General features: G+C 53.8%; 2 protein-coding genes across 3 annotated transcripts; both read right to left on the bottom strand.

Moving 5' to 3' along the window:
• Positions 1-193: 193 nt before the first annotated feature.
• On the bottom strand, positions 194-15729 carry LOC116235640 (L-gulonolactone oxidase-like). 2 transcript variants are annotated; one of them, XM_090136529.1, is made up of 12 exons: positions 13347-15729; positions 12173-12274; positions 11654-11779; positions 10745-10839; positions 9588-9678; positions 8778-8963; positions 2836-2943; positions 2532-2608; positions 1984-2133; positions 1295-1459; positions 777-867; positions 194-581 (listed from the first exon to the last, which is right to left on the bottom strand). In XM_090136529.1, exons 1-12 carry the CDS (start codon positions 13347-13349, stop codon positions 453-455), a joined length of 1323 nt encoding a protein of 440 aa, XP_089992655.1. In that variant the 5' UTR covers positions 13350-15729; the 3' UTR covers positions 194-452. The 2 variants fall into 2 exon arrangements, with proteins under 2 accessions (XP_089992655.1, XP_031459766.2); XM_031603906.2 differs by lacking the exon at positions 13347-15729 and having other exon boundaries at positions 12173-13212.
• Positions 15730-15924: 195 nt separating this feature from the next.
• EPHX2 (epoxide hydrolase 2) lies at positions 15925-24928 on the bottom strand. The gene is made up of 19 exons (XM_031603904.2): positions 24758-24928; positions 23013-23097; positions 22671-22830; positions 21604-21794; positions 21279-21401; positions 20874-20948; positions 20565-20660; positions 20332-20410; positions 20062-20096; positions 19882-19908; positions 18661-18746; positions 18427-18538; positions 18212-18286; positions 17576-17621; positions 17388-17490; positions 17224-17293; positions 17059-17139; positions 16253-16311; positions 15925-16167 (listed from the first exon to the last, which is right to left on the bottom strand). The coding sequence occupies exons 1-19, from the start codon at positions 24856-24858 to the stop codon at positions 16083-16085; spliced, it is 1689 nt and encodes a 562-aa protein (XP_031459764.2). The 5' UTR covers positions 24859-24928; the 3' UTR covers positions 15925-16082.
• Between the last annotated feature and the right edge of the window lie 202 nt (positions 24929-25130).

The raw sequence follows: 25130 nt of genomic DNA, 5'->3' as shown, positions 1-25130 counted from the left end.
AATATTTGCCTGCGTTCCTCAACAAGGGGCAATGGCTTGAGCCCAAAGACCTGGATGGCACAAGCCTGGGCTGTGCAATGGGCTCTGGTCCCTTTGTCCAGCTCTGACCAAGGGACACCAAGCCCATTCTCTGGACCCCAGAGCTGGGCACACCAGATCCACATGAAAGTACACACTGAGGCTGGCTCTGCTAGCAAGAAGGTCTTTATTCAGATGTTGGCTCAGACAGGAGACACTTAGGACTGTGCACATCTCAGGGACCCACCAGAAGTGATACCCAACACACAGCCCCATTCCCAGGGCCAGCCCACGCTGCATGCCATTGCAACAGCTGGGAACAGAGCTGGGAATACAGCATTTTGGGGTCACCAAGGACCATGAGCTTTGGGGTGTCCTGAGAACCAGGGATGACAGCTGATTTCCATCTCCTGCACTGCCCCATTTTCATGCTGTCAGTAGAACACCTTTTCCAGGTAGGTGTTCAAGAACATCCCTGTAGGGTCCAGCTTATCCCGGACAGAGCAGAATTTGGGGAAGGCCGGATACATCTTCTCAAAATCCTTGCGGGTGCAGCTGTGGGCCTGCAGGAGAGGAAATGGTGGGGGGCTGCCTGTGGCTAAGGAACGCTCTGCTGTGAAGCCCATGCTCAGCCCTCCCTAAGGGAGCAATGTGATGTGGGAGACCTTCTCTGGCCCTCTCCCACCCACAAAGCCCCCACCAAGAAGAGCCTTGATGGAGAAGGGGAAAGGACCCCAGAAGAATGTAGCCACACGTACCTTTGCCCAGTGTGGTCTCCCACCATACTTCTTCATGATGCCCTCATAGGTCAGCCAGTAGTTGAGCCGGGGCACGTTCTTCCCATAGGGCCTGGGGGAGCCAAGCAAGGGGGCACTGATAGGGGAATTTGTGCACCCTCCCTGAGAAACCCACACCAGGGGGAGCAGGGCAAGCCCAGGGGGCCATCACGGACTCTTTGACAAGAACCAGGTGGTGGAAACACTCTAGGAACCATCGTGGCAATGACCAAGGCCGGGCCAGGTGGGGCTTTGGGCAGCCTGGGCTGGTGGGAGTTGTTCCTAAGGAAGGGGCTGGGAATGAATGGGCTTTAAGGTCCCTTCCAACCCAAACCATTCTATGGTTTTTGTTTCTATGCCACTAACACTTGCCCAGCACCAAGTGGGGTGAGCAAGCAAAAGTGCAGGAGCTCTGCAGGGGCAGCTGAGAGCCAGAGGTGGTTGAGATGTGTGCGTTCCTCTGAGCACAGATCCTAAACAGAGAGGAGAGGGCTGCTCACCTGTACATGATGATGTTCATGTAGCAGCTGTCCCGCTGGAAGCAGGGGCTCAGCCAGATCTCATCCGCTCGAGCAAAGCGCACCTCCACAGGGTAATGGGCCACCATCTTGGGGTTGTTCTCCAGAGCAGCCTTCAGCTCCAGCAGCGCTTCCTTTGTCTTCTCACTGCCCAAGAGCAGCTCAGTTAATGTCAGCATGGACCCACCCAGCAGCCTTTGGGCTTAAATGCCCCATAGCTCCATTCCTATACTAATTCACCATGTCCCTGTGACATATCCCAGCATATCCATCCTATCACTTTGGGATCACCAAGCTCCAACAAGAATGACAGAATGGCTTATGTTGGAGGAGACCTTAAGGATCACTGAGCTCCAATCCCTGCCATGTGCTGGGTGCCCCCAACTACATCAGCCTGCCCGGGGTCCCATCCACCCTGACCTTAAGCACCTCCAGAGATGGGGCACCCAAAACTTTTCTAGACAACCAAAGATTGTATTGTGACATGGTGTCAGTACCCCAGGATATGGATGCAGAAGGGTCCCCACACTATCCCTGCAGATGGCAATAGTGCCTGCTAGCCTGGTCCCCTTCCCTGTGGCTTTGCTCCTGTTCCAGACAAGCTGGGCTGGGCAGAGCACAGGGGACAGCATCTATTTTGGGATGGGTCAGGGTTCTGCAGGGCCATTTACATGGGGATGGCCCAGTCTTGCACATGCTGCTTGAAGCGGCACTCGTAGTTGAAGATCTTGTAGCTGACGTTGATGTTCTCCACCCGGGAGCTGAAGAGGAGCCAGAAGAAGAAGCGGTTGATCCAACGCACCAAGCTGGGCACAAAAGTGCTGCAGGGGGAGAGCAGGAGATGAGAAAGGGGCAGTGCTCAGAGCTTACAGAGCCCAAGCCTCAACCCAGGGATGCTGGGCAAGGAGATGCCCTCTGAAGGGGCTGCATCCCCTCTATTCACCCTGGGTCTCGCATCCTCAAAAAGTTCCTTTTTATTTATTTATTTATTTTCCCCTTGCAAACGTGCAGGCTGCTCCAGCTCTGTGCACACGAGGGCAGTGCAGCCCCAGCTATCAGCCCCAGCCCCAACGTGCTCCTTCTGCACAGAAGGCAGTGGGCAGCCTCCTCTTCCCAGGGATGGGGGTTTCTGGGTCCTCCCCTGTGCCACCACATCCCCGAGTGCAGAGATGCAGAAAACAGAGAGATGAGGCTGCCCAAACCCTCCCCATGCTCTTACCTGATCCAGAGGAGAAACTCCAGCAAGTAGTACCCAACAGCATAATCCCAAAACCAGTTAGCAGAGGAAGAGGGGGGCTGCAAAGCCAAGCAGAGGAAGATGATGGTCATTAGGGACTAGCTGGGATTGCTGCTTTCTCCATCCCACTTTGGAGTGGGGGGTTGGAGAAGGGCACCCCAGGACCCCCACATCTCTCTCCCATGATGAAGTAGGGTCACATCCAGACCTGGGAAGAGACCAGGCTTTGGGATGCAGCTTTGGTGATGGCCCTTCTCCCTTCCTGTTGGGACCCAATGGTACCTGCCTTGTTGGTGGGGTCCTGGTAGATGACAGTGACATTCTCACTGTGTGGGAACCACAGGAATCGAAAGTATTGGGATCTCTTCAGGTGATCATCAAGGTGATTGAGGACCTGTAACAACCAGAGGAAACGGGGCTGGTAGGAGATTGTAGCCCTGAGAAGAAAGGACCCCACACAGTGCCAAGGTCCAAGGTTGCAGGGCACAGCCTATGGGGCTGACAGAACCCCCTGAGGGTAGCACAGCACATCCATCCTCCCCACCACCTCCCACCTCTCTGCAGCTTGGCACAATGCTGGATGCTGCCAGGATGTGCAGCATGGAACCAGGATGCACAACACAGCCCCATCCCAGAGATGCACCCTGCTCCAAATGCAGGATCGACAAATTATTCATCAAGACACAAAAAAGAGCTTTAGGAAAGGCAGCTCTTTAAAGAAGATGAGCTGCCTGCCAGCAGCTGAAGACAGCCAGGAATGGGGACAGCAGGGACAATGCAGGTGGGGATTGGGAGTTGCCGCAGACCCAGGACAGCCTGTTCCTAGGGACACAGGGTCTCATCCTAGTGCTCCTTCAAGCAAATCCCACTGCAGAAATGAGAAGATATATCAGTCCTTGTTCCTGCTCCATGCTTGTGTATGTGCAAAAACTTGTGCTCACCCTGAGCACTACCACTCTTGCAAAGAGCATCCCCAGCTCCTCCTGGCAGAGATCCCTCTTAGCTTTGCAAGAAAGCTTAAAGAAAACCCAGTTTGCTTGACACAAGAGAAGCATGCAGGGTGTGGTGACCCATGGTCATAACCCCAGGGAGGTCATGGCTGCTCAATTCCAGATGGGCCATTTGGGTTATTTGTACTAATGAGCTATTAATCACCAGGCTGGGCTGCTTCAGCACTGAGCATTTTGCTGTGACCTCACCATGAGGTTAAGGCCATTGCATGGTCACGTGGTAGTGCAACCTCAGTGGTGGACAGTGAACAGCCATTCTTGCAATTAGTGGGAATTAATGACCTCACGCTGCTGTCATTAACTACGCATTCACAGGGCACACTGAGCCGTGAAACCCTATAGAGAAATTCCCATTTTCTGGCTGGAGAAGCCCTTGTTTGCAACTCCATGACTCCCCAAGGAAGCAGTCAATGATTGTGCAAGCAGGAACAGGGCAAAAGCCACGACCCCATACATTCTCTGGTTTGTATTAGGAACAAGTGCACCGAGGAGCTAAAACAAGTTAGGGGGAGAAGCGTGCAAAGGCAGCAGCTCTCAAGGTGATCCTGCAGCTCTTTCTCCTCCTTCCGAGAGCGCAAGCAAATTGTTAGCAGGGCGACCTCTTCAATGTGTGCCTTTGATCCCTCTGATAGAGCCAGATCAGCCCGAAGGAAATCAGCTGGAGGCTTTGTAGGATAATTGCAAAGCCGGGGGGAGCAGTGGGAGTCCTTGGGGACATTGCCTGGGTCGGAGGCAGAGGACGCACAGCAGAAATCTTTTTGCACACAACGAAGATGGCCCAGGAACACGCTGAGCCCTGGGGGAGTTCGGCTCAGTTTCATTTTGCTTTCCTAGAACAAATCCCTTCGCTGCATAAAGGCTGGGTTAAAACAGGCCTTGGGGGATAAGGAGTGTGAAGCCACTGGCACATGTCCTCCAGGTCCATCAGAGCCAGGGAGCGTGGACAGCTTGTGTTCTGGGAGAGGATGCTGGTGCTAAATGTCACCCCATGCCCATGCTTCCAAATGGAAGATCTGCATCTGCGCATTAAAGGCAACTTCAGCATTGCTGGGCAGGAGGGATCAGGTTAGGTACAGCACCAGGATGAGGCGCACAATGAGGCTTGGGGACGTGTCCTAGGGGCCTGGGACACATAGAATGAGTTGGGTTGGAAGAGATCTCAAAGACTGTAGAGTCATAGAACAGTTGGATTGGAAGAGTACTCAATGATCACAGAGACATAGAATGGGCTGGGCTGGGAGGAACCTTAAAGATCATAGAACCTCAGTTGGAAGAATACAACACCCCCAATCCTTGCTGTGGGCCCTATTGGCTTAGGCTGCCCAGGACCCATCCATGGCCTTGGGCACCTCCAGGCATGGGGCGCCCACAGCTTTCTGGGCATTGCCCTCTGAGGACAAAATTTCCCCATAAGATGTAACCTAAACCTCCCCCTTTTAGTTTAAAACAGTCCCTCCTTGTTCTATCACTACCTTCCCATCTCAAAAGAATTTTGGGTTTGGGTTCAGCAGTGATGGGCTCATGGCCAAACTTCTTCAGCCCTCCAACTGCAAAAATTCCAGTGCTGGAATTTTTGGGAAACTCATCAGTGGAACAAGCATCTTATTCTGGCCCATCCTCAGCCTTTTTAGCTTCCCATCGGGTTGGGTTGAGGAGAGGCTGAGCTCAGCCCCATCACCATCCCAGCACATGCTATGGGGCTCAGGTGACCTCAGCTGTGCCACGAATCCTCTCTATCTGTGCTTTGTTCCCAGTCACCATCAGCAGCCAGAGCAGCTGAGCATATTCCAGTGATAAAGTCAGTCACGAGGCCAGAAAAGAAGGCAAGCAGATCTTACATAACCGCAAATCCAAGCCTGGCTCCTTTGACACATATATTATTTGCAACGTCTTAGATAACTCAGGCTTAAATATTTCAAGCAGCCTGCTCCCTTGCCATTATTCTCTTCCGCCTCGCTGGGCCACTCAACATGAAAGCTGGAGATGTGGAAGCAAGCGAGGAGCAGCGACAACCGAGGATTGATAATGGCATTAATATTTATAGGGTGCATCCCTGCTTTGCCCTGCTAGCCCCGAGGGACAGGGAAAGACACTCCAGCCCTATGGGGCTATGGGCATGTCCCAAACACAACTGCTCAGCACGGCACTTCTTGCTAAAAGGCAGATTAGGAGGTGTAAAACGACTGGCACCTTCAAGGGCAGATTTGCTGTTAGGGAAGGTCCAGTGCACTGCTAAGCCTGAGCACCGTTGCTCTGCCCATGTCATACCCAGCACCACAGCTCTGGGAGATCCCTGAAGATGAGACCCCATCCCATGGGAGGTGATGAGGATGCTCAGCAGCAGGGACAGAAACCTGGCAGAAGGCACTGGAAAGGCATCTCATGAGCAGGGGGTGGACCAGATGACCTCCACAGGTCCCTTCCAACCCCAGACACTTAGAGATTGCTTGGCCAAAGGTGATGCCAGTTGAAGTGAAGGTCTGAGCAGTGCTGTAGGATAGATGAGGATCAAGCCATAAGGAGCCAGCAGATCCTACCACACTTCAATGCATTTAAAGCAGGCAAACTCTGCCACAGGACACCAGGGAAGCTGCAGGCTGAATTATTCAATGCAATCATCCCCTGTGCAACTGGAAACACCTGCAAGGAGCTCAGTGCTGGCCAAGAGGGTGCTGTGGGGAAACATCTCCAGGGATGCCCACAGTGCTACAGCTCTGGCTGCTCTGCTGGGTGATCGATGGAGATGCCACAGGTGCTGGAGTGGTGTGCATAGACCTTCCTGCCTTCCTTCCAGCCCAACCACCCATAGCACAACTTGAAGGCCACCAGGCTGCTACGGATCAGGGTTTGTGAAGATGATCCCGCATCAGTTCACATTGCTGGCAGTGCTCAAGTCACCCCAACGGGGCACTGAATAATTCAGGCCTTAAAAAATTAAGGACAGCATTTCTCAGAGCTTTACCATCACTGCGGTTCTGATCAGTCCTGCAACAGATTCCACTGTTGTGTCCAAGAAGTTTTCATTTTTCATGAGCTCAGCTTAACGAAGCTCTGTGCTGGTGTTAGCCAAAGCTGGAACTGGACCTGTGAGACTGAGATGGGATGAGGTATGAAGATACTGCTGAGGTCTGTACACCAGCAGGGATGTCAGACCTCCTAGGAGGACACAGATAATCAATGATTGGAGCAGATCCAAGCTCTGGAAGCTCTCCACCACCACTGATTTCTTCCATCTGTTGGACTCTGTACCTCAGTTTCCCCATCCAGAAAGGTAACTCCTTCAGTGAATGCAGTCTGTCCCCACAGTGTTTGGAAGGCCATCAGGTCTCACAACAGTCTGCTCACAGGTGGTGCAGGTGGTGCAGTGCTGTTGGCTTTGGCCTCCTTTTTGGCCACCAACCTTCTGTTGGTGACATGGGACAGGTTATGTCCCAGCCCTGGAGGGGCCACCCCATCCAACACTGCGACAATACGAGGGTGGGAGGGCTCCAAGGGACTCATAGAGTCATAAAGACTGGAAAAGACCACTAAGGTGATCAAGTCCAACTGTTGAATTGCTGAGCTCCGTGCCAGAGCCCTATGGCTCAGCCCCAGAGCCAGAAGGAACCCAAACTTCTGCTTTCCTCAGTGCCCTTTCATGCGTTGCGTGCCATGGGGAGGAGACAACAAGGAGGAGACAGACAGCAGAAGTTGCCAAGAAGTGACACCATATGAGGTCTTCAGAGCTGTGCAAGATGGGGTCAAAACTCCACAGGATACTTCAGATGGGCCACTAGTGCCATACACCTTAGTTGTGGAGGTTGGAACCCTTGGTAAGATGGAGATGACGTGGGCAGTAGCAATATGACAAATGGTTTAAAAGGAGCTTTTCACAGCTACATGCAGCTCTGTGGTTGAGAGCTGAGAAGGAATTTGTTAGTGTGGCCTGGAAGTGTGCCACCCATTGTGCCCTTTCATAGTTCCCTGGAAGGAAACATGGTTCCTCTCAAAAAACAATGGTTAAACCCAACCTTTGTGCTGGAAGATGGGGTCCCCATCCTGAAAACCCCCAGAGCTTGCAAACAAGAAGGGACAAAGTTAGGACCAAGCTGCTCCCAGACTATTTTAGGTGGCCCATCTGTCACTGGGAAAAGCAAAGCTCTGGTTCTCAGGAGGCAGCACAATGGAGGCAGCCCATCCCTGAAGCACCAGGTTCATGGTACATTGGCAGCATTACTGGCTGCCAGGGATGCAGAGCAGTGGAGGCACAAACTTCTCCCCTTCTTCTTGCTTAGATTAGCCAGCACACTGGCTTGGCAGCCTGGGATTTCCAGCCAGGACAATATTCTCCAGCTGGAACATTAAATCTGCATCACGCATTGCCCACAAGATATGGAAGTGATTGAAATCCACAAGATGTGGGAGTGATTTAAACCCACCAGGTGTGGGAATGACTTAAAACAAAGCAGGGTGATGCACAAGGAATGGGGGCTTTGAGCCAGGAAACCTGGGTCCCACCTCTGCCACCTCCGTGCTGAGTCAGGCAGGGGACAGCTGATGCTGAGAGGCTGAGACACAGCCATGGGGCTGTACAGATGCTGGTCCAGGATATTAAAAACAGTTATTTGGATCTCAGACTGGGTAAATGCAAAATAAATAAATAAATAAATATTAAAATACCCTCAACAATCCAAACCAGTTGGAAAAAGAGGAGCCTGGGAATGGCTGAAAGGTGAAAATGTTAGAGCAGTGATGAAGATGAGGTTTCCTTTATACCACTGAACTGCCCTGAGACAGATTCAGGGCTGAAAACAGTATCCCAGAGTCCAGGGTGCTTGGGATTAGAGGTAACCATCTCTGGTCACTCCCTGCTCCAGCAGGGCCACCCAGATCACAGTGCCCAGCACTACAGGGGCTTGGGGAGATCCCAAGGAGGAGACCCCACACCACTCTGGTCCCAGGTCCAGAAGATGCTATTCCCACTCATGGTAAGTAAAAATGGCATTTCTCTCCTTGACCAACCTCTCCTTGGTCATCATGATCAATTCCCAGCTTAAAGGACACCACGAAGCACAACATGAAGACACACAACAGGTACAACCTACGCAACAGTTACAACCTACACGACGGGTACAACCTAAGCACACTCACGGTATTTCCTACCACTTCCCAATCTCCCTCCAACCATTTCTACCAGGAAACTCTGCTTATCCCCAAGGAGGGACAGCCAACACCATACCTCGGTGAGAGTGGATGGAAAGGTCACCTCGTGCAGGTGGAACTGGGGCACGCACTGGAAGGTAACGGTGAGCACAACACCCAGGCAGCCAAGGTGCAGGCGGGCAGCCTGGAAGATGTCTGCATTGATGGACTCAGAGCACTCCAGGATGTCCCCTGAGGCTGTCAGCAGTGAGAGCCCTACAACCTGCCGGGAGCAAAGTCAGGCATCAGTAAGCACCCAATCTGGTGTCCCAGACCCTATATCTCCTCCTTCTGTCACCTTCTGTGCTGACATAAAAGGACCCTTCTGTCTCTCAAGGGCACTGGGAAAAACCATCGATTAAAGAAGTAAACCTCCCCTTCCCCCAGATGATTTCACATCTCCACAACCATTGGTGGGATCACCATGTAGGATCTGAGATAGGAGTGGAGCATTTTCATAACCATCCAGTTAACAACAGACCTGGACCCTGCAAAGGTTCAGCGTGGGGAGGGTTCAATAAGAGCAGAACTACATGCTTTCTCCTATTTCATAGAATCACAAAGATTGGAAGAGAGCACTGAAATGGCCAAGTCAACACATCTCCACCAATTTCATCGGATTACAAGACAATAAAGCATAGGGACAAAGGAGACTGGGGCTGGATCATATTTTAGGTGGCAGAAGAGGTCTCAGCATGCCCAGGGGATGAGTTGGGCTGACCCATGGGGGATTTGGGGTCAGTGTCCTTCATGGGACATGCTAGCCCCAGAGCAGATGATGGGACAATGGGATACAGCCCCTGTAGCCCTCAGAACCCAACATCCACACACTGACACTGTGACTCACCTGGGTGGGGAGGATGCCATGTTTGATCCCAGTGTTGTGCGTCCCTGTCCCAATCACACCAGCTGCTGCCACCTCAGAAACTGCTCCTAAGCTGTTGGCAGATGAAGTTGGGTGAGGACCTGAGTATGTGGGACACAGCATGGGGTACAGTGTACTGAGCTGTATGTTGACCCTGTGTGTTGGCACAGAATCCCCCAGAACGTGCCCCAGCCCCTCTGAGCAGGGTTTTCTGCCCTTCAGGGCACCTTGCAGCCATGAATGTTTTTCTTGACTATATGTGAACTTCTCTTTGGGTCATATCTATCAGGATCCTGCTTTAGTCCACGGAGAGGAAAAGAGAGGTGGTCACATCTGCCAGCCCAGCTTGTCCCATCTGACAAGTCCCCATTTCTCTCCATCAGCCTGCAGTGACTCACTGGCATGGAGAAATCTCCCACATTCTGTCTCCCCAGCCATGGCAAAAGCAGGCACATGGGAATGGCAGAAGGCTAAAGCCACCTCTTAATGGTGTGCTGTTCCTGCCATTTCCCCCAAATCCCCCTCCAGTTTCCAACAGCTGGGATACAGGGACCACCTAAACCAGGCTCATTCTCTATGCATGCTGCAAAGCCCTTGATAGATTTATCTTCCATGAACATCCTGCTGTCCCCACCCACATCACTGGCCATTTGACCACGGAGGGCTTATGAAAAACCCATCACTCATATCAACTGGGGGATGCAGGATTCTGGAGCTGTTCAAGACTAGGTTGGATGGAACCCTGGGCAACCTGGTCTACTACCAGATCTGGAGGTTGGTGACCCTGCCTGTGGCAGGAGGGTTGGAACTTGATCTCTGGGGTCCCTTCCAACCCATGCCATTCTATGATTGTATACTGAGCCAGCCTGGAATAAAAGAACAATCTCTTCCCTTGGTTCAGCAGAGGTCAGCTCTCCTTGCCTGTTTCCCTTTGCAAGCCCCTTCCTGAACACCACTGCAAGCAGGAGGTGGTTGGACCAGCTGGGATCACTCTGCATGCCCCATCAGATCCCAAAGCAAACACCCATGCACTGCAGCATAAGCTCTCCAAACATACCCATCCTGCTAAACTCAACGTGGGGCAAATCTGGACACCTGGAAGACACCTAAGGATGGCCCAGCACACGTGTCCCACTCACTTGGCCAGCGCCAGCCCGTGCTTGCTCAGCTCCACGTTCAGATCCGAGAGGAAGATCCCACCTTCCACCGTCACCTGCTGCTTCTCCTTGTCCACCTGCAAAGGATGGGACAACCTGCACTGCTGGAGCTGTGCATCCTGCTTCTGGCAGGTAGGGCAGGAGTTGCTCCCTAATTACCAGCAATGATACAACTCTCAGAATTTTATGCTACAATCAGGATTTCTTCACCCTCTATTGCACACACACATGCAAATATGCAGATACACATGTATATGCATGCACACAGGCCATTCGGCCCCACTAAAAGCCCAGTGTCTCCCTGCACCCTCAGAACTGGATGCAAAGCAGGAGAAATGCAACAGCTCACGTTGGATATTAGGGAAAATTTCTTTTCCAAAAGAGCAGTGATGCAGTGGCACAGCTGCCCAGGGAGGTGGTGGGGTCACTGTCCCTGGAGGTGTTCCAGAACCGTGGGGATGTGGCACTGAGGGACGTGGGCAGTGGGCATGGTGGTGTGGATTAGGGTTGGACTAGGGGATCTCAGAAGTCTTTTTCAACCCAAATGATTTATGAGCATGCCATGGAGAGGACAATGCATAGATATTTAGCCCTCCTCAAACACAATTTGGAAGACATCCTCACTCCCTTGCATTTTTATGGCAGCTCCACACGCTCCTAAAGCTTCTACACAAGGGGAAGGCTTCTACACAATGCCACAAGGCTTCTGCACAATGGGAAAACTCCCACCCCCTGTTCTGGCACCATTTCAGGGTCTGGTTTGGGAGAACTCCTTACTGTGAGAGAAAGACCCCCTCATCCTCCATCCCAAGTACATTGGGACTGGTGCCATACCACCCATCCCCACACCAAGGCAAGTGCCACCATATCCCAGGGCCACCAACGCCTCACCTTGAGGACCTTGTTCATCTTCCCCATCTGGATCATGAAGTCATCGGTGCAGGCGATGTCAGAGGGCGAGTGGCCTCCCCCCACCACCTTCACCCTCTTGTTCCGCTGTCGGGCCATATCCAGGATCTGTGGGGGCAACACACACCCCCCTGAGCACCCAATACACCATGGATGGTGACAGAGGCACGTTACAACATCAAGCCTCACCCATTTTACACAGAGAATTCACCATTCAGGCCCAAAGCAACCCCTGGAACCAAGTCTCCTCCCAGCACAGCCCTTGGGATCACCCCAAAAGAGGTGATGCCCTTATCCGTGGCTCAGAAGGTTGGGCCACAACTTGGGGCTGAGGGAAGGATCCATGCTGTCATGGCTGGGAGCCATCTGAACACAATGAATCACAGAATCACTAAGGTTGGAAAAGACCTATAAGATCATCCAGTCCAACAATGAAGCAGCACTGCCCTCGCTGGCCATTTCTCCCCTCGTTCCTAACAGGCTCTGGGAGATCCTCCTTACCTCCCGGATCTCCTCCACGGAGGTGGGCTGGAAGTACAGCTCTGGGGAAGAGCCGTAAGTCTTGGCCCAGTTCTGGAACTTGACTCCTCCTTGGCCGTGAACCTGGGTCAAAATCAAGACGTGAAACAGAGCAGAACGGATAGTACAAGAAGTAATGGCCTCAAGTTGTGCCAGGGGAGGTGCAGGTGGGGTATTAGGAAACATTTCTCCTCTGAAATAGTGGTTGGGAATTGGCACAGCTGCCCAGGGAGGTGGTGGGGTCACCATCCCTGGAGATGCTCCAGAACCCTGGGGATGTGGCACTGAGGGACAGTGGGCTTGGTGATCTTTTCCAACTGGAATGTGTCTGTGATTGTGTGAAATGCCTCCCCTGCTCTTCATCCTTTGTCAGTCAAAGCCCCCATACCAGGGCTGGGTTTCCACAGGAGCTGGTTACTGAGGACACAGAAGCTCATCTCAGCCCAACACCATGCTGGCGATGTCCCCACAGTCAGTGGGGAGATGTGGGAGGATTGCTGTAGGCATCTCCCATCAGCACAGCCCACCCCATTCTCTCACACTTTGCACAGCTTTTTCTGCACCAGTTTGATAGACTGGGCTCAGCTCCCAACCCGCTTTGCATGGACATGCAAAAAGCAGACCCTATAGGAGGACACCCCAAATCTAACCAAACCTCTCCAGGGAGCAACAGGGGTACCCCAGCTCCTCCATCCCCATCATCCCAGTGCTCCCATCCCAGCTCCCCCAGGGCAGGGCAGGGACACTGCCTGATGGCCCATCACCCTGCCCAGGGAGGTGACACTGCCTGGGGACAGGGCCATCAAGAGCAATGCTGATCCCACAGCTCACAGCCCTGGGGGTGAGGAGGGGGATGGGATGAGTTACAGATGCAGAGCCAGGGTAACAGGGAGACTTTATGAAATACATGGGGGAAAAAAGAACAAAATTGAGGAAAAGAGATGTTTGGTGGGTCAGAAAATCCTGTTCAATTCCTGATCCTATCCCATAAAGGGAATCTGCTTCCTCCCTCCCCCCTTTCTTACGATAAACCTTTCTGGTTTCTCACCACATCATTTAATTTGTTAACCGATCCTTACCAAAAGTCACAATAAATAATAGCCCCCCTCCACCCCAAATGCTACCCCACAATGGGGTGCCCCCCTCCCCTCCTTACCATACTGCTGGATGGAAAACGTGGGGTGCTGTGGGGTTTGATGCAGGACAAGGCAGATCAACGCAGGACGACGTGGGGGGATGACGTGGAGTGATGTGGGGTTGCTGCTGCCTGGCTCAGCAAGCAGCCCCTCCCCAGGCCCAGGGGGGATAATGAGTAACAGCCCTCTGCAGGAGGAGCAGAGGGGCTGTGCCCTTTGCCCCAGGCTGGGGGGGGGGATGCTGCAAACCCTGGGGCTGCGGGGAGGAGATCCTCCTGTGGGAAGGGTCCCTGAAGGGGACACCCAATGGGGCTAAAGGAAACAGCCCTTCCAGGTTGTGGGTTGCATGCATACAAAGGGGTTCAGGTTGGGTGTGCACACAGGCACTGGGATGCACTAGGGATGCTCCATGCTTTTGCACGCTTGCCTGGCACCCACAATGCACTCTGCTGTCCCATTGGAAGCAAGACACAGTGCAACTACTAATTGCTTTTAATTGCAGAGCAAGAGCCTGAAGAACCTTTCTCTCTCCAACACCTCCCTCAGAGCTCTCCACATCTCCTCCCATCCACCTCCAAATTTCCTTGGCCCACTGACCACCCTGAACCCCTGCTGAGGTTTCCCTAACCGCACCACAGCGAATTAATGAATAATTAGCCAGCTATGGGGCTGATTGGGGTCAGCCGCCTCCTCGCCCGCCCTGCTCACAGCTGTGGGTGCACAAAGGTCAGCAGAGCTCCAAACATAGCCCAGAAATTACTAATTAACAGCAGAGGTGCAGCAGTCCTCCCCCTTCTCCCCCCATCTCCACTCGCCAGCTGGGTGTCTGCAGGCTCTTGGCTGCACCCAGGGGAGCACACCATTGCTGGAGCACAGTTATTTGGTGCCAGCCAGGGCTGAGCTGAGGTTGCTGCAGTCTTCTTGTTGTGACAGAACCAGGGTCCTGCTCTGGGCCTCCCTCCAAAAACATTATGTTTGTGAAACCTGTAGGAATATCACACCTTTGAAGCTCCTCACTGTCATGTCGCAATGCATTCCCCAATTGCAGTGTGTTCTCCATTGCAATGCATTCCCCAGTTGCAGTGCATTCCCCAGTTGCAGTGTGTTCTCCAGTTGCAATGCCCTTCTAAACTGCAAGGATCCCAGCCCAGGCTCTGCCCTGTGCCTGCAGGGTCTGCCCATATTGCTGCCTCCCCAGGGCTGGGTAAAGGTGAGGGGACTTTGAGAGCCACCACTGCCCCTATAACAAATGGGGACGTCTGGGGCAGCGGTGCTTTGCTGCAGCTGAGTATCTGAGAGTCAAGAATGATCTGAGCACTGCTCCTTCCATCCAGAAAACAGTTCTTTTCTTCTCCATTAAAAAATAAAAGACAGAATTTAATTACAGTCAGCTTTTATCCTTTACTTTTGCTTCTCAGTCTCCAAGGGCTTTTTTCCCTTTGCTCTGTTAATTGCTTCCATTCCCATAGCCAATGGGGCCTGCAGGGGGGAGAGCCCACCATGTCCTCACTGTATGGCCCTGCAGCCTTGAAGGGTTGGGGACAGACCCCTTTAAAAGCAGAGGGAGCCACCCCACGATCCGGTTTGCAAAGCAGCACTTTGGTGCTGAGATCTGAGCTGAGCAAAACATGTAGGGCCCAGAGAGACCTTTGCACTTTGCAGCAAACACTCATTAACCCACTGCTGCTGCTGTGGGTGTCAGCCAGCACCTAAACACTGCCAACAGCCCAGAAATACATCAACACTGATTTACGCTTTGCCAAAGCCAAACTGCTGACTCCCCACTCATTTTAGGGCCAGGTAACGATTTTTCCTCTCAATAATAATCCTAAGATTCATGCACCCACGGGAACAAGGATGCATGCACTCAAAGGAACCAGGATGCATGCACCCAACGGGGCTAAGGATGTGTGCACCCAGGTGAACAAGGATGCACGCACCCTTGGGGTTATATGTGTGTGTAGCCAAGGAACTGAAGATGCATATGCACAGGGTACACCTGCACCTATGGGGCTGAAGAAGCCAAGTGGGGCTGCAGGAGGGGGGCCTGGGGTGGGGATTGAGGCCAGGGGCTGCTAGAACAATGTCCTGCTGGTGCACCATCCTGCTGTGGCACTGCAGATGGTTTATAGGGCGTGTAATGAGGGAAAGGGGTTTGGGATCCCCCCTGTGAAAGCCATCCCCAGGGGTGCTGCAGGGCCTGGGGATACCGCACGTTGCAGCCCTGCATACAACAGGTTGGGGCTCTGCGAGGTGCTGGGGGTGCAACTGGGTCCTCCCACTCCTGCCCACCTCCAACAAAAACAAATGACAAAAGCAGACAGTGTTGCAACCCTTCCTGCAGTCAGACAAACCACAAATCCCAGGCTGAAAATATCTGAGGGCTGGGGAAGAGTTGGTGGGGAGGGTGTGGGGGAAAGGAGGGGAAATACCAGGCATGTTTGCCCAGCCCTTCCACCATCCTGGCTGTCTGCTCCAAGCTTTGTGAGGCCGCAGCAAGGGCCTGGAGCTCAGCAAACAGCAATGGGATGAGCCTGGCACTGCAGGGATGCAGCACCAACCCACGTACTGAAGACCCCACGGGAGAAGCAGTGGGGGGCTGAACCCCACGTGTGCTTTATTTCTCTGTGTTACAAAGGCAGAAGGCAATTCCTGAAGCAGCAGCAGCGTCAGTGCATCCAGACCTCCTTACCAAATCCCCCCTTCCAGCATAACCCCAGGGCGAGGGGAGCCCTGGGATGGAGCTGCAGGGATGCTCACAGCCGAGATACCCTCAGCATGGCCCCATCTGGAGGGAGGTCCTCCAACCACTCCACCAGGATTTTGTTCAGGGCTGCGGGCCTGGGGAGATGCAGAGAGTAGGGTTGGAGTTGGAGTTGGCATAGAGTGGGGGGCCCAGCCCTGGGTCCCCCTTCCCAGCCCTCACCTCTCCATCTGTGTCCAATGGCCACACGCCTCCAGGTGCCCCCGGCGCAGCTGTGGGATCTTTGGGGGGAAGCAGGAGGGGGCTGGGCCAGGAGCAGACCCCTCCTGCCTCTGCTGGGGAAGGAAATGCCACCCCTTCCCCCCTTGGCCCCTCCTGATGCCCTCCTTATCCCACCCTTAACCCCCATCCCCTCCTTATCCACCCTTATTCTTCCCATATTCCCCTTATCCCCTCCTTATTTCCCCCTTTTCCTTCCCTTATCTGTTTCTTATTTCTCCCTTTATATCCGTATCTTCTCGTCATCCTCCCTTATTCCCCTTCTTATCCTTCCCCCTTATTCCCTCCTAATTTACACTCTAATTTCCCTCTTATCCCTCCCTTATTCCTGTTTTAGTCCTTCCCATTCCTCCTTTATTACCCCCCCTTTATTCTTCCCTTATTCCCCCCTTATCCTCCCTTTATTCCTCCCTTATCCTCCCCTTATTCCTCCCTTATTCCTTATTTATTCTTCCCTTATTCCCCTCCATTCCTCATTATTCCCTTCTTATTCCTCCCTTATTCCTCTCTTATTCCTACCATTATACACCTTATTCCTCCCTTATTCCTCCTTTATTCCTCCCCTTCTTTACCCACCCTTTATTCTTTCCCTTACCCCCTCCATAACCCCCTGCAACCCTCCTTAACTCCCCACATCCCACATCCCAGCCCATATCCCAGCATAATTCCCACCCCCAGAGCTCCATTCCCATTGGAGCTCCCACGGAAGCACCTCCACCCCAATGGCTTTGGGATGGGGCCATGCGTACCCACTCCTCCATGCCCTTGCTCATGCTAGGGAGCAACACCACATCCTTCCCCGCTGTCACCATCAGTGCTGGCATGAGGATCTGCAATGGGACACATAGGATGACACTTATCCGAGTTGTGGTGGCCCCATACATTGCTTCTATGAAGGAGATCCCAGTGCCCACCTTCCTGTCCTTGGCTGAGAGTGCCCAGTGCCAGTTGGGTCTCATGTTCCGGTACCAATTCAGTGGACCTCTGGAGAAAGGGAATGGGGAACTAGGGCTCAGCTCCACCAATCCCATTGTCCATCCCATGACACGGCCCTACAGGGGCACAGAACTGCTCCTACCTGAAACCAGACCTCTGGAAGCGCTCGATGTAGTACTGCAGCTCAGCACCATGCAAGATGAGGCTCTCAGGAATGTCTTCTGGGAAGCCAACCAGCAGCCCCCCTACAGCACAAAGCAAGGCAATGGGAGCATGGCCACCCCCCAGCTCAGCCCCACTGCAGAGCTGTGCCCCCAAGAAGCCCCATACCTCGCTCCTGGACACCAAGCAGGCCGGGCACCGAGTGCAGGCGGTCCTGAAGAGATGGCATAGTGCTGGGGGGGTCATGCATGGCTAACGTGGGGCTGTGAGCCCTACCTTGCCATGAGCCAACACCAAACATTGCTGCATCCCAAAGGATGCAGAAACCATACCTTTCCCTCAATGTTCCCCTTCCCTCAGTGCATCCCCTTCCTCAATGCATCCGCTTCCTCAATGCATCCCCTTCCTTAATGCATCCCCTTCCTCAATGCATCCCCTTCCTCAATGCATCCGCTTCCTCAATGCATCCCCTTCCTTAATGCATCCCCTTCCTCAATGCATCCCCTTCCTCAATGCATCCCCTTCCTCAATGCATCCCCTTCCTCAATGCATCCCCTTCCTCAAAGCACAGCTTTGCAGTGTCTCATCACTCTACAGGGCTGTGAGCCCCACGCTGCTCACAGAGATGCGTTCGCTCTGGTCCCTGCTGATGGCAGCTCAATGCAGGCTGTGCTGCAGGCAGAAAGGGCAGCAGACGCAGGTGGAGCATGCTTGAAGAGCACCGTAGGCAGTATAAAGCCATCCCCAAATTCTTCTGCTCCCCCCACCCAGGTCTATCCTTTTCCCTCCCAGCTCCTCTCCTACCTCCGGGCGGGTGGAACGGATAAGGGCTTTCAGGGTACGGCCGATGTCTTTTTCCAGCTCAGCCTCTGCGACGCCCTGCGGTGTAAGATGGGGCAGTGGGGTGATATTGGGTGCCCCATGGCATTAGGATGGCACTGGGGATCCAGCTATGGGGTAGGCAAAGATCGTGCACATTAGGGACCCCAACAGGGGCAGGTCCCCCGTTTCTGACTCACCGGCTCCTGGAAGTAGAACTGGTAATCAAACATTGGGAAGCTTTTCATCTTCTCCACGATGTCCACTGTGGGGTCTGCTGGTCGGTAGGGGGTGTTCAGTGAGGCCACGGCCCTAGGACAATGCAGGGAGCATAATCACCATGGAGAGCAAAGCCAGGCATCCCCTGGAGGATGAAAAGCAACAGGGTGCTCCCAGCAGGGATGCCCCAAAAGGGCAGTGAGGTATGAACCCACCTCACTCTCTCGGGGTAGAAGAGGGCCATGTTCCAGACCACTGCACCACCCCAGTCGTGGCCGATGAACACAGCTTGTGGGATGCCCTGCAGGACAGGGACAGGGAGGGGGACCATGAGTGCGTCCCCATGGAGAGCATTCCACGGAGTTCAACACAAAAGGAGCATCCTGCTGAGCATATCCCCAAGGAGGGCATCCCATTGAGTGCATTCCCAAGAGAACATTCAATTGAGCTCATCCTCATGGCAAGCATCCCAGTGAGCGTGTCCCCAAGGAGAGCATCCCATTGAGCTCATCCCCATGGCCAGGATCCCAGTGATTACATCCCAAAGGAGAGCATTCCAATGAACACAAACCAAACGTGAGCATCCCACTGAGTATATCCCTAAGGAGAGCACTCTAGTGAGTGCAACCCCAAGGTAAACATCCCAGTGAGCCCAATGACCCCCCCGACTCAAAGCACCCTAAGCACTGAGCATGGAGAGCTTTGCCTTTCCCAAAAAGCATTAAAAAAAGATCAGAAAACAGCACTTTTCTCTTTCTTTTGGGGGGTCTTTCGCTACCAGTGGGATGGAGATGGAGGAGAGGGTAGAGCGTGGGGTCCTGCAGGGGGACCTATGGGAACCAGCCCCCAGGTGACAGTGGGATATAGGGTTGGGAGGAGCTGGCAGCACCCTGCAGGGCAGCCAGATCCTACACCCATTGCTCTGCTCCCCACATTTCCTTCCTCCTTACTGACACCCCCGGGCTCCTACACACAAATCCAATTAAAACACCAGCTCACAACAACGAAGCAGACGGTCTGTAATTAGCTGATGTTTAGAAATATAATTAAAACTCCCTTCCAGCACAAGAGCTCCCCGAGGATGGCAAGGGGGCAAGCTGAGGCTGGCGAGGATCTGTGCTGCGGTTTAACCCTTTCCCAAAAGGGGGATGGGAGCCAAAACCCTACAAAAAGGGGATGGGGGCTGCCAGGTTGAGTGCTCCAGGATCTGCTGTGATTCCAAAGGGTTTGCCATGGGATGATGCTCTCATGGAGGTGGGCACCATATCAATATGCTCAGCCAAAGACTGGAGGTGGCAACACAGAACAGGAGCTGACAGACCCTATAAGGATATCCCTATAGATCTTGGGAGGCATGTCCTGAAATTCATATCCACAGCACACAGGGAGAGCACAAGCTGCAGAGACATGGACGCAGGTGGGGGGGGGGCTCTTACCAGTTTGTCCAGGAAAACGGTCAGGTCCTGCAGGATGGAGAAGACTGGGGTCAGAGGGTCCCACATTCATTGTCAAGCAGAGGCTGAGGTCCCCCTCATGGGTCTCACCCATATGCAGGAGCCAAACCCAGGCCTCCAGCTCCAGCCCTCCCATCTGCATTTGGCACCACAGCTCCTCACCTTACAGATCTGCTCCTGGGAATACTCTTCTATCTCTGCACAAAAGACAGAATTCCCATCATTGCAGCATTCCCATTTATCTAAAGGGATCACAACAGCCCCTCTGCCTCCGCAGGGTGAAGGAGCCCTGTGCCAAATACCACCCAGCTGGGGACAAGCAACAGCAGACACCATTCTCTGAGCCCCTTATCCAGCGCAAAGGGATGGGAAAAACCTTGGGATGCTCATGGCTACATTCTGATCCCATGGGGAAGGATGGGTACTGCTCACCTGGCGGTGCTGTGGACTCGCCGTAGCCCTTCATCTCCAAAGCAATGACACGGAAGCCGGCATCAGCCAGGGCAGGAATCTGAGAAAGCAAGCAGTAAAAAACATGGAAACCCCCAAAAGGAAAGCAGAAAATCACAGAAACCTCCAAAAACCCATTTGTAGGTACATGGCAGGGCACAATGCTTGGTGTGTCACCACGCCAACATGGCCATCCCATTTCCCCATCCCCTTACCTGGTAGCGCCAGGAGAGCCAGGACTCGGGGAAGCCGTGGCACAGGCAGATAGCAGGGCCATGCCCCATCTCCACAAAGTGCAGCTGCACACCAGGCTGTGGGGACAGAGAACCCTCAGCACCCAGCACCCTCAGAGCCCCCTGGGTGCTCCTGAGCCACATGCATGGCGTTTAGTCATAGGGTGGATAGGGAGCACCACGCAGCTCAGCCCCTCCAGCACAGCATGATGCTAGGTGACAAATCCCTGCCTATGTCCTAGAGCCCTCAGTAGCACATTTGTCCCCACCACAATTTGCTGTCCCTCTTACCCGGATGGGCACATATCCATGGCTCATGGTGGTTGGATCACAGGCAGTTGGCAAAGGTTCTTCTTGCTGGAGAAGCTACGAGGCAAGGAGAGGTCCCAAGCTGAAGTACAGCATCTACTAGTGCTGAGCTTCCAGTGTCACCCAGCAGTGCCATGCAGTCACTGTAGCACTGGATGCAAGGTCACAGCATGATGCTCCACGGGTTGCTCATGGAGAAGCTGTGCCTGCTTCCTCTTCCCATCAGGAAGAGGACAGTGGACAGCCAAAGCTGTACCCCACCCTAATACTGCTAGTCCTGTATCAGAGAATAACGATCCAATCTCTTCCCAGATCCCAAACAGCAGAACCCAATAGGCTCTGATGAACCAGTGGGGGTCAAGTTGTCCCCATGGCACCACTACATACCTGCACACCTGACAGCTCCTGCAGCTCCTTCAGGACGGTGTCGGTGTCCCTGACGAGTATGGTGGCCATTCCCATCTCTCGGGCTGGCTTCAAGTTCTCCCCAATGTCATCCAAAAAGATCACCTGGAGCAGATGTCAGACAAAGGGGTCCAGAGATCCCAAGGGTGCTTGGGGCTAGAGGCACCCCTGGATCCCCCTCTTCCCCACCCATAATAGGGTGCCCATGGACAGGGGCTTTGGAGCTCCCTAAGGAGAAGACCCTACACCCCCTCTGGGCATCACCATCAGCATCTTGGAAGCTGTAGGGGACGATGGTGACCCGTACCTCCTGTGGCTGTGCCTGCAGCACCTCCAGGGTGTAGGTGTAGATGCGGGGGTCTGGCTTGTGCAGCCCCACACGGCATGATTCAATGAGCAGATCGAAGTGCCGCTGCAGCATGGTCAGCAGAGAGGAGGTGAAGAGCCGCCCCGCACTGTCATCCACCCAGTTGTTGGTGAAGATGCAGGTCTTAAACCCTGGGGAAAGGCAGAGATGAGGGAAAGCTTTGTGACTGCGACACAGGCTGCCCAGAGAGGCTAGTGGTCTCCTTCCCCAAAGATATTTTAAAGCCGTTTGAATGCAATCATGGGTACTGTATTGTAGAGTCACTAAGGTTGGAAAACACCTCCAAGATGATCAAGTCCAACCATCAACCCATCACTACCATGCCTACTCAGAATCATAGGCTCGCAAAGGTTAAAAAAGAGCTGTATGGTCATCAAGTGCAACCATCAACCCATCCCCAACATACCCACTAAACTGTGTCCCTAAATAGAATCGTAGAATTGTTAAGGTTGAAAAAGACCATCAAGATCTGGCAATCCACTACCACCATGCCTACTTCTAGAATCATAGAATCATCAAGCTTGGAGAAGAGCTCTAAGAACATCAAGTCCAATCATGCATCCATTCCCACCATGCCCACTAAGCCATGTCCCTAAGTAGAATCATAGATTCACTGAGGTTGAAGAAGACTTCCAAGATCATCAAGGCTCTGCTTGGTAACAAACCAACCCCAACACCACCCAGGAACACCAAAACCACCTAAAGGTGCAGCCTTTCCTGTCCCCAAGGATTGAAAGTGATGGCCTCAAATTTGCACGAGGGGAGGTTCAGGTTGGATATTAGGAAACATTTCTTCTCATAAAGAGCAGTGATGCAGTGGCACAGCTGCCCAGGGAGGTGGTGGGGTCACCAAACCTGGAGGTGCTCCAGAACCGTGGGGATGTGGCACTGAGGGACAGTGGGTGAGCAGTGGGCATGGTGGGGTGGGTTAGGGTTGGACTTGGGGATCTGAGAGGTCTTTTCCATCCTGAATGAGCAGGGATACCCCACAGCTCCCCAGCACCCACCATTCCTCCGGAGCATGCTGGCAGCCCGCAGCAGTGGGGCATTGAGGGTGCCCTTGGCTGCCATCTCCTCAAACACATGGGCGATGGAAAAGGTGGTTGGTAACGTGATGCCTGCAGTGGAGGCCTGCTGTCTGCAACCCTCATCCACCTCCAAGAAGAGCTGGAAAACACCCCCAGATCCCATCAGAGACAGTCCTGTGGCAAGGCAGTACCCGCAGCCTCACACCTCACTTTCAACAGCTCCATCCCACAAAACCAAAGGGTTCAACTCAAGACCCCTGACCCTTCCATCCCATATAGGGACAGCTGATGGACCCCTCCCCAACCATGCTCACCACTCACCTGGGACAGGGTGATCTGCCCCCGCATCACCTTGTTGTGGGGGCTGTCAGAACCACCTGCAAACAGGACATCCTGCAAGAAATTCCTACAAAAGGAAGAGAGGGGGGTGCTGCAGTCAGAGGGCACCCCAAGACCTGGGTGGTGAAAAACAAAACCAAGGGTAAACCCCAAAGCTTGGGGGTACCCCAAAACCAGGGGGTAGGCACTGCAAAACCAAATGGTGGGATACCCAACAATCAAATGGAGGGGGGGATACCCCAAAGCCTAGAAGGACCAAATCTTGAAGGGCCACCTCAAAACTAAAGGGGGCCCCCCAAAACCAAGGGGTTGGTACTCTAATACAAGGGGGGACATCCCAAAGCCTGGGGATGCTTCCCAAAGCCAAAGGTTTGGTACCCCAATACCATGGGGGCAACCCAAAACCCAAGGAGGAACTTCAAAGACTGGGGGGAGTTCCCTAAAACCCCAAAGAGGTGACCCTCTGAACCAAAAGAGTGCATCCCAAAACCAAGTAGGGGCATCCCAAAGTCAAGAAGGGGCATCCCAAAGCCTGGGGGGCACCCCACTACCAAGGGGAGTATCACAAAACCAAGGGGAGAGCACCCCAAAACCTGGAAGGGGGCACCCCAGGACTGAACAGTGGGCACCCCAAGACTGGGGGGGTGGGAGAGATGCATCAGATGGAGGTGGCTCTGAGCACCAACCCCCTCCATCCCCATCACAGGGGCGCAGGGCGGCCGCCCATCCATTCCAGCTGGCAGCTCAATTACTTCGCATCTCGGGTACAACGCGGGGCCGATCGGCCAAGGAGAAGAGAAAACAGCCGAGAGCGAGGAATTGCACAAAGCTGCAGCTCAGGGAAAATAATTGCCCCTATCAGGAGCTCACGAAGGGCCTTTTGAGGCAGCAATAAAATAAAATCACAGCGCTGGCTCCGGGACAGAATTCCTTCGGGTCGATTTCCCCGTGCCAGCAAGATCAGTGTCACCGATTTTTTTTCGTAATGAGGTGAAGGATGAAATGTTTCATCGGCTGATAATGGAGGAATTTATTGCTCCATCTGCTCCGCTGCATTTGTATTGCTTAACTCGTTGCTTTAGCTCTGCAAATCGCACTGAAACGCATTGCTGTGCTGAAATCCCACTACCTTCCCACCCCGGACACGTCAGGTGGTGCAAACAGCCCCGACCTGTTCTGCTCACCCTCAACAGCTGATGGCATTGTGAAGTTCTCAAAGTCAAATAGGGCAAAGGGTTCACCCCATTCTGGGATCAGAATGGGGTGAAACACCCCAATTCGGGCTGAGTGAAGGCTGGCACGGAGCACTTCAGGGGACGCAACGACTTATGTCGTGTCTCAGGCAGCGCAGCCCCACTGAAGGCATAAGGGAGGGCTGATGGCTTCCCCCCTCCAAGTTGAGGTGTTCGGAGCTCTTCATGAACAAAAGTATATTTATTTCCCCTCCAGCACCCATCAGGCGCTCTTCTCCACTTCTATAGAACGTCCTCTATCGAAATCTCCAATTCTGGGGGGGGTTAACCCCCATCCTGCATTCCACCCCCTCCCCCGCCCGTCCCGTCGGGTTTATCGCTGAGTCCCCGCACACACCGCGCGGGCGGCGACCGCACACACAACATCGCCGCTTCGTCTTCACGTGTCTCTGGCTGAGAGGCGCCCCGCTGTCAAGCGGGCGGGCTGCTCTTAGGACTCCGAGCCGGAACCCACAGAGCGGTGCCGAGCCGTACCTGGGCAAGGCGTAGCTCCGCTCGCAGGAGCCCAGAAAGTGCTGCAGGCCGGGCCCGAAGAGCACTCCGCCCAAATCGAACAACGCAAAACGCCGCGCCATGACTGCCGCCGCCGCCCGGTCTCGAACCCGTGACCTCCACTCAGTCTCCGGAAGGCCGCGCCCACCGCCCCCCCCTTCCCATAACCACGCCCCTCGATGTCTTAGGCCACGCCCCTTCCCCGTGGCCACGCCCCCTCCCAGCAGCGCCTCGCAGGTCCTAGCGCCGCCGGTCCGCTCCCTCCGGCACTCAGCGCAGGGGTGCTGACCCACAGGTGTGTCCTTCCGGGGGACATCCCGACACGGGAGCGCTCCTCGGCCCCACCACCACCTTC

The sequence above is a fragment of the Phasianus colchicus genome, chromosome 2 (assembly GCF_987193195.1).
Source record: "Phasianus colchicus chromosome 2, bPhaCol1.hap1.1, whole genome shotgun sequence".
In the NCBI taxonomy this organism is placed as follows: Eukaryota; Metazoa; Chordata; class Aves; order Galliformes; family Phasianidae; genus Phasianus; species Phasianus colchicus.
Note: the sequence above shows the minus strand (reverse complement) of the source record. Positions and strands in the feature narration are given on the sequence as shown.

Excerpts from the sequence above, each read along its gene's own strand:
- LOC116235640 (XM_031603906.2), bottom strand. The coding sequence starts at position 12,553 with ATGAAGAGCAGGGGAGGCATTTCACACAATCACAGACACATTCCAGTT. Across the intron at positions 2,609-2,835 it reads ACCAGGACCCCACCAACAAG|CCCCCCTCTTCCTCTGCTAA; the intron begins GCAGGTACCATT and ends TTGGCTTTGCAG. Across the intron at positions 2,134-2,531 it reads GAGTTTCTCCTCTGGATCAG|CACTTTTGTGCCCAGCTTGG; the intron begins GTAAGAGCATGG and ends CTCCCCCTGCAG.
- EPHX2 (XM_031603904.2), bottom strand. The coding sequence starts at position 24,858 with ATGGCGCGGCGTTTTGCGTTGTTCGATTTGGGCGGAGTGCTCTTCGGG. Across the intron at positions 22,831-23,012 it reads GGCAGATCACCCTGTCCCAG|CTCTTCTTGGAGGTGGATGA; the intron begins GTGAGTGGTGAG and ends GGTGTTTTCCAG. Across the intron at positions 20,411-20,564 it reads GGCTCTCCTGGCGCTACCAG|ATTCCTGCCCTGGCTGATGC; the intron begins GTAAGGGGATGG and ends TTGCTTTCTCAG.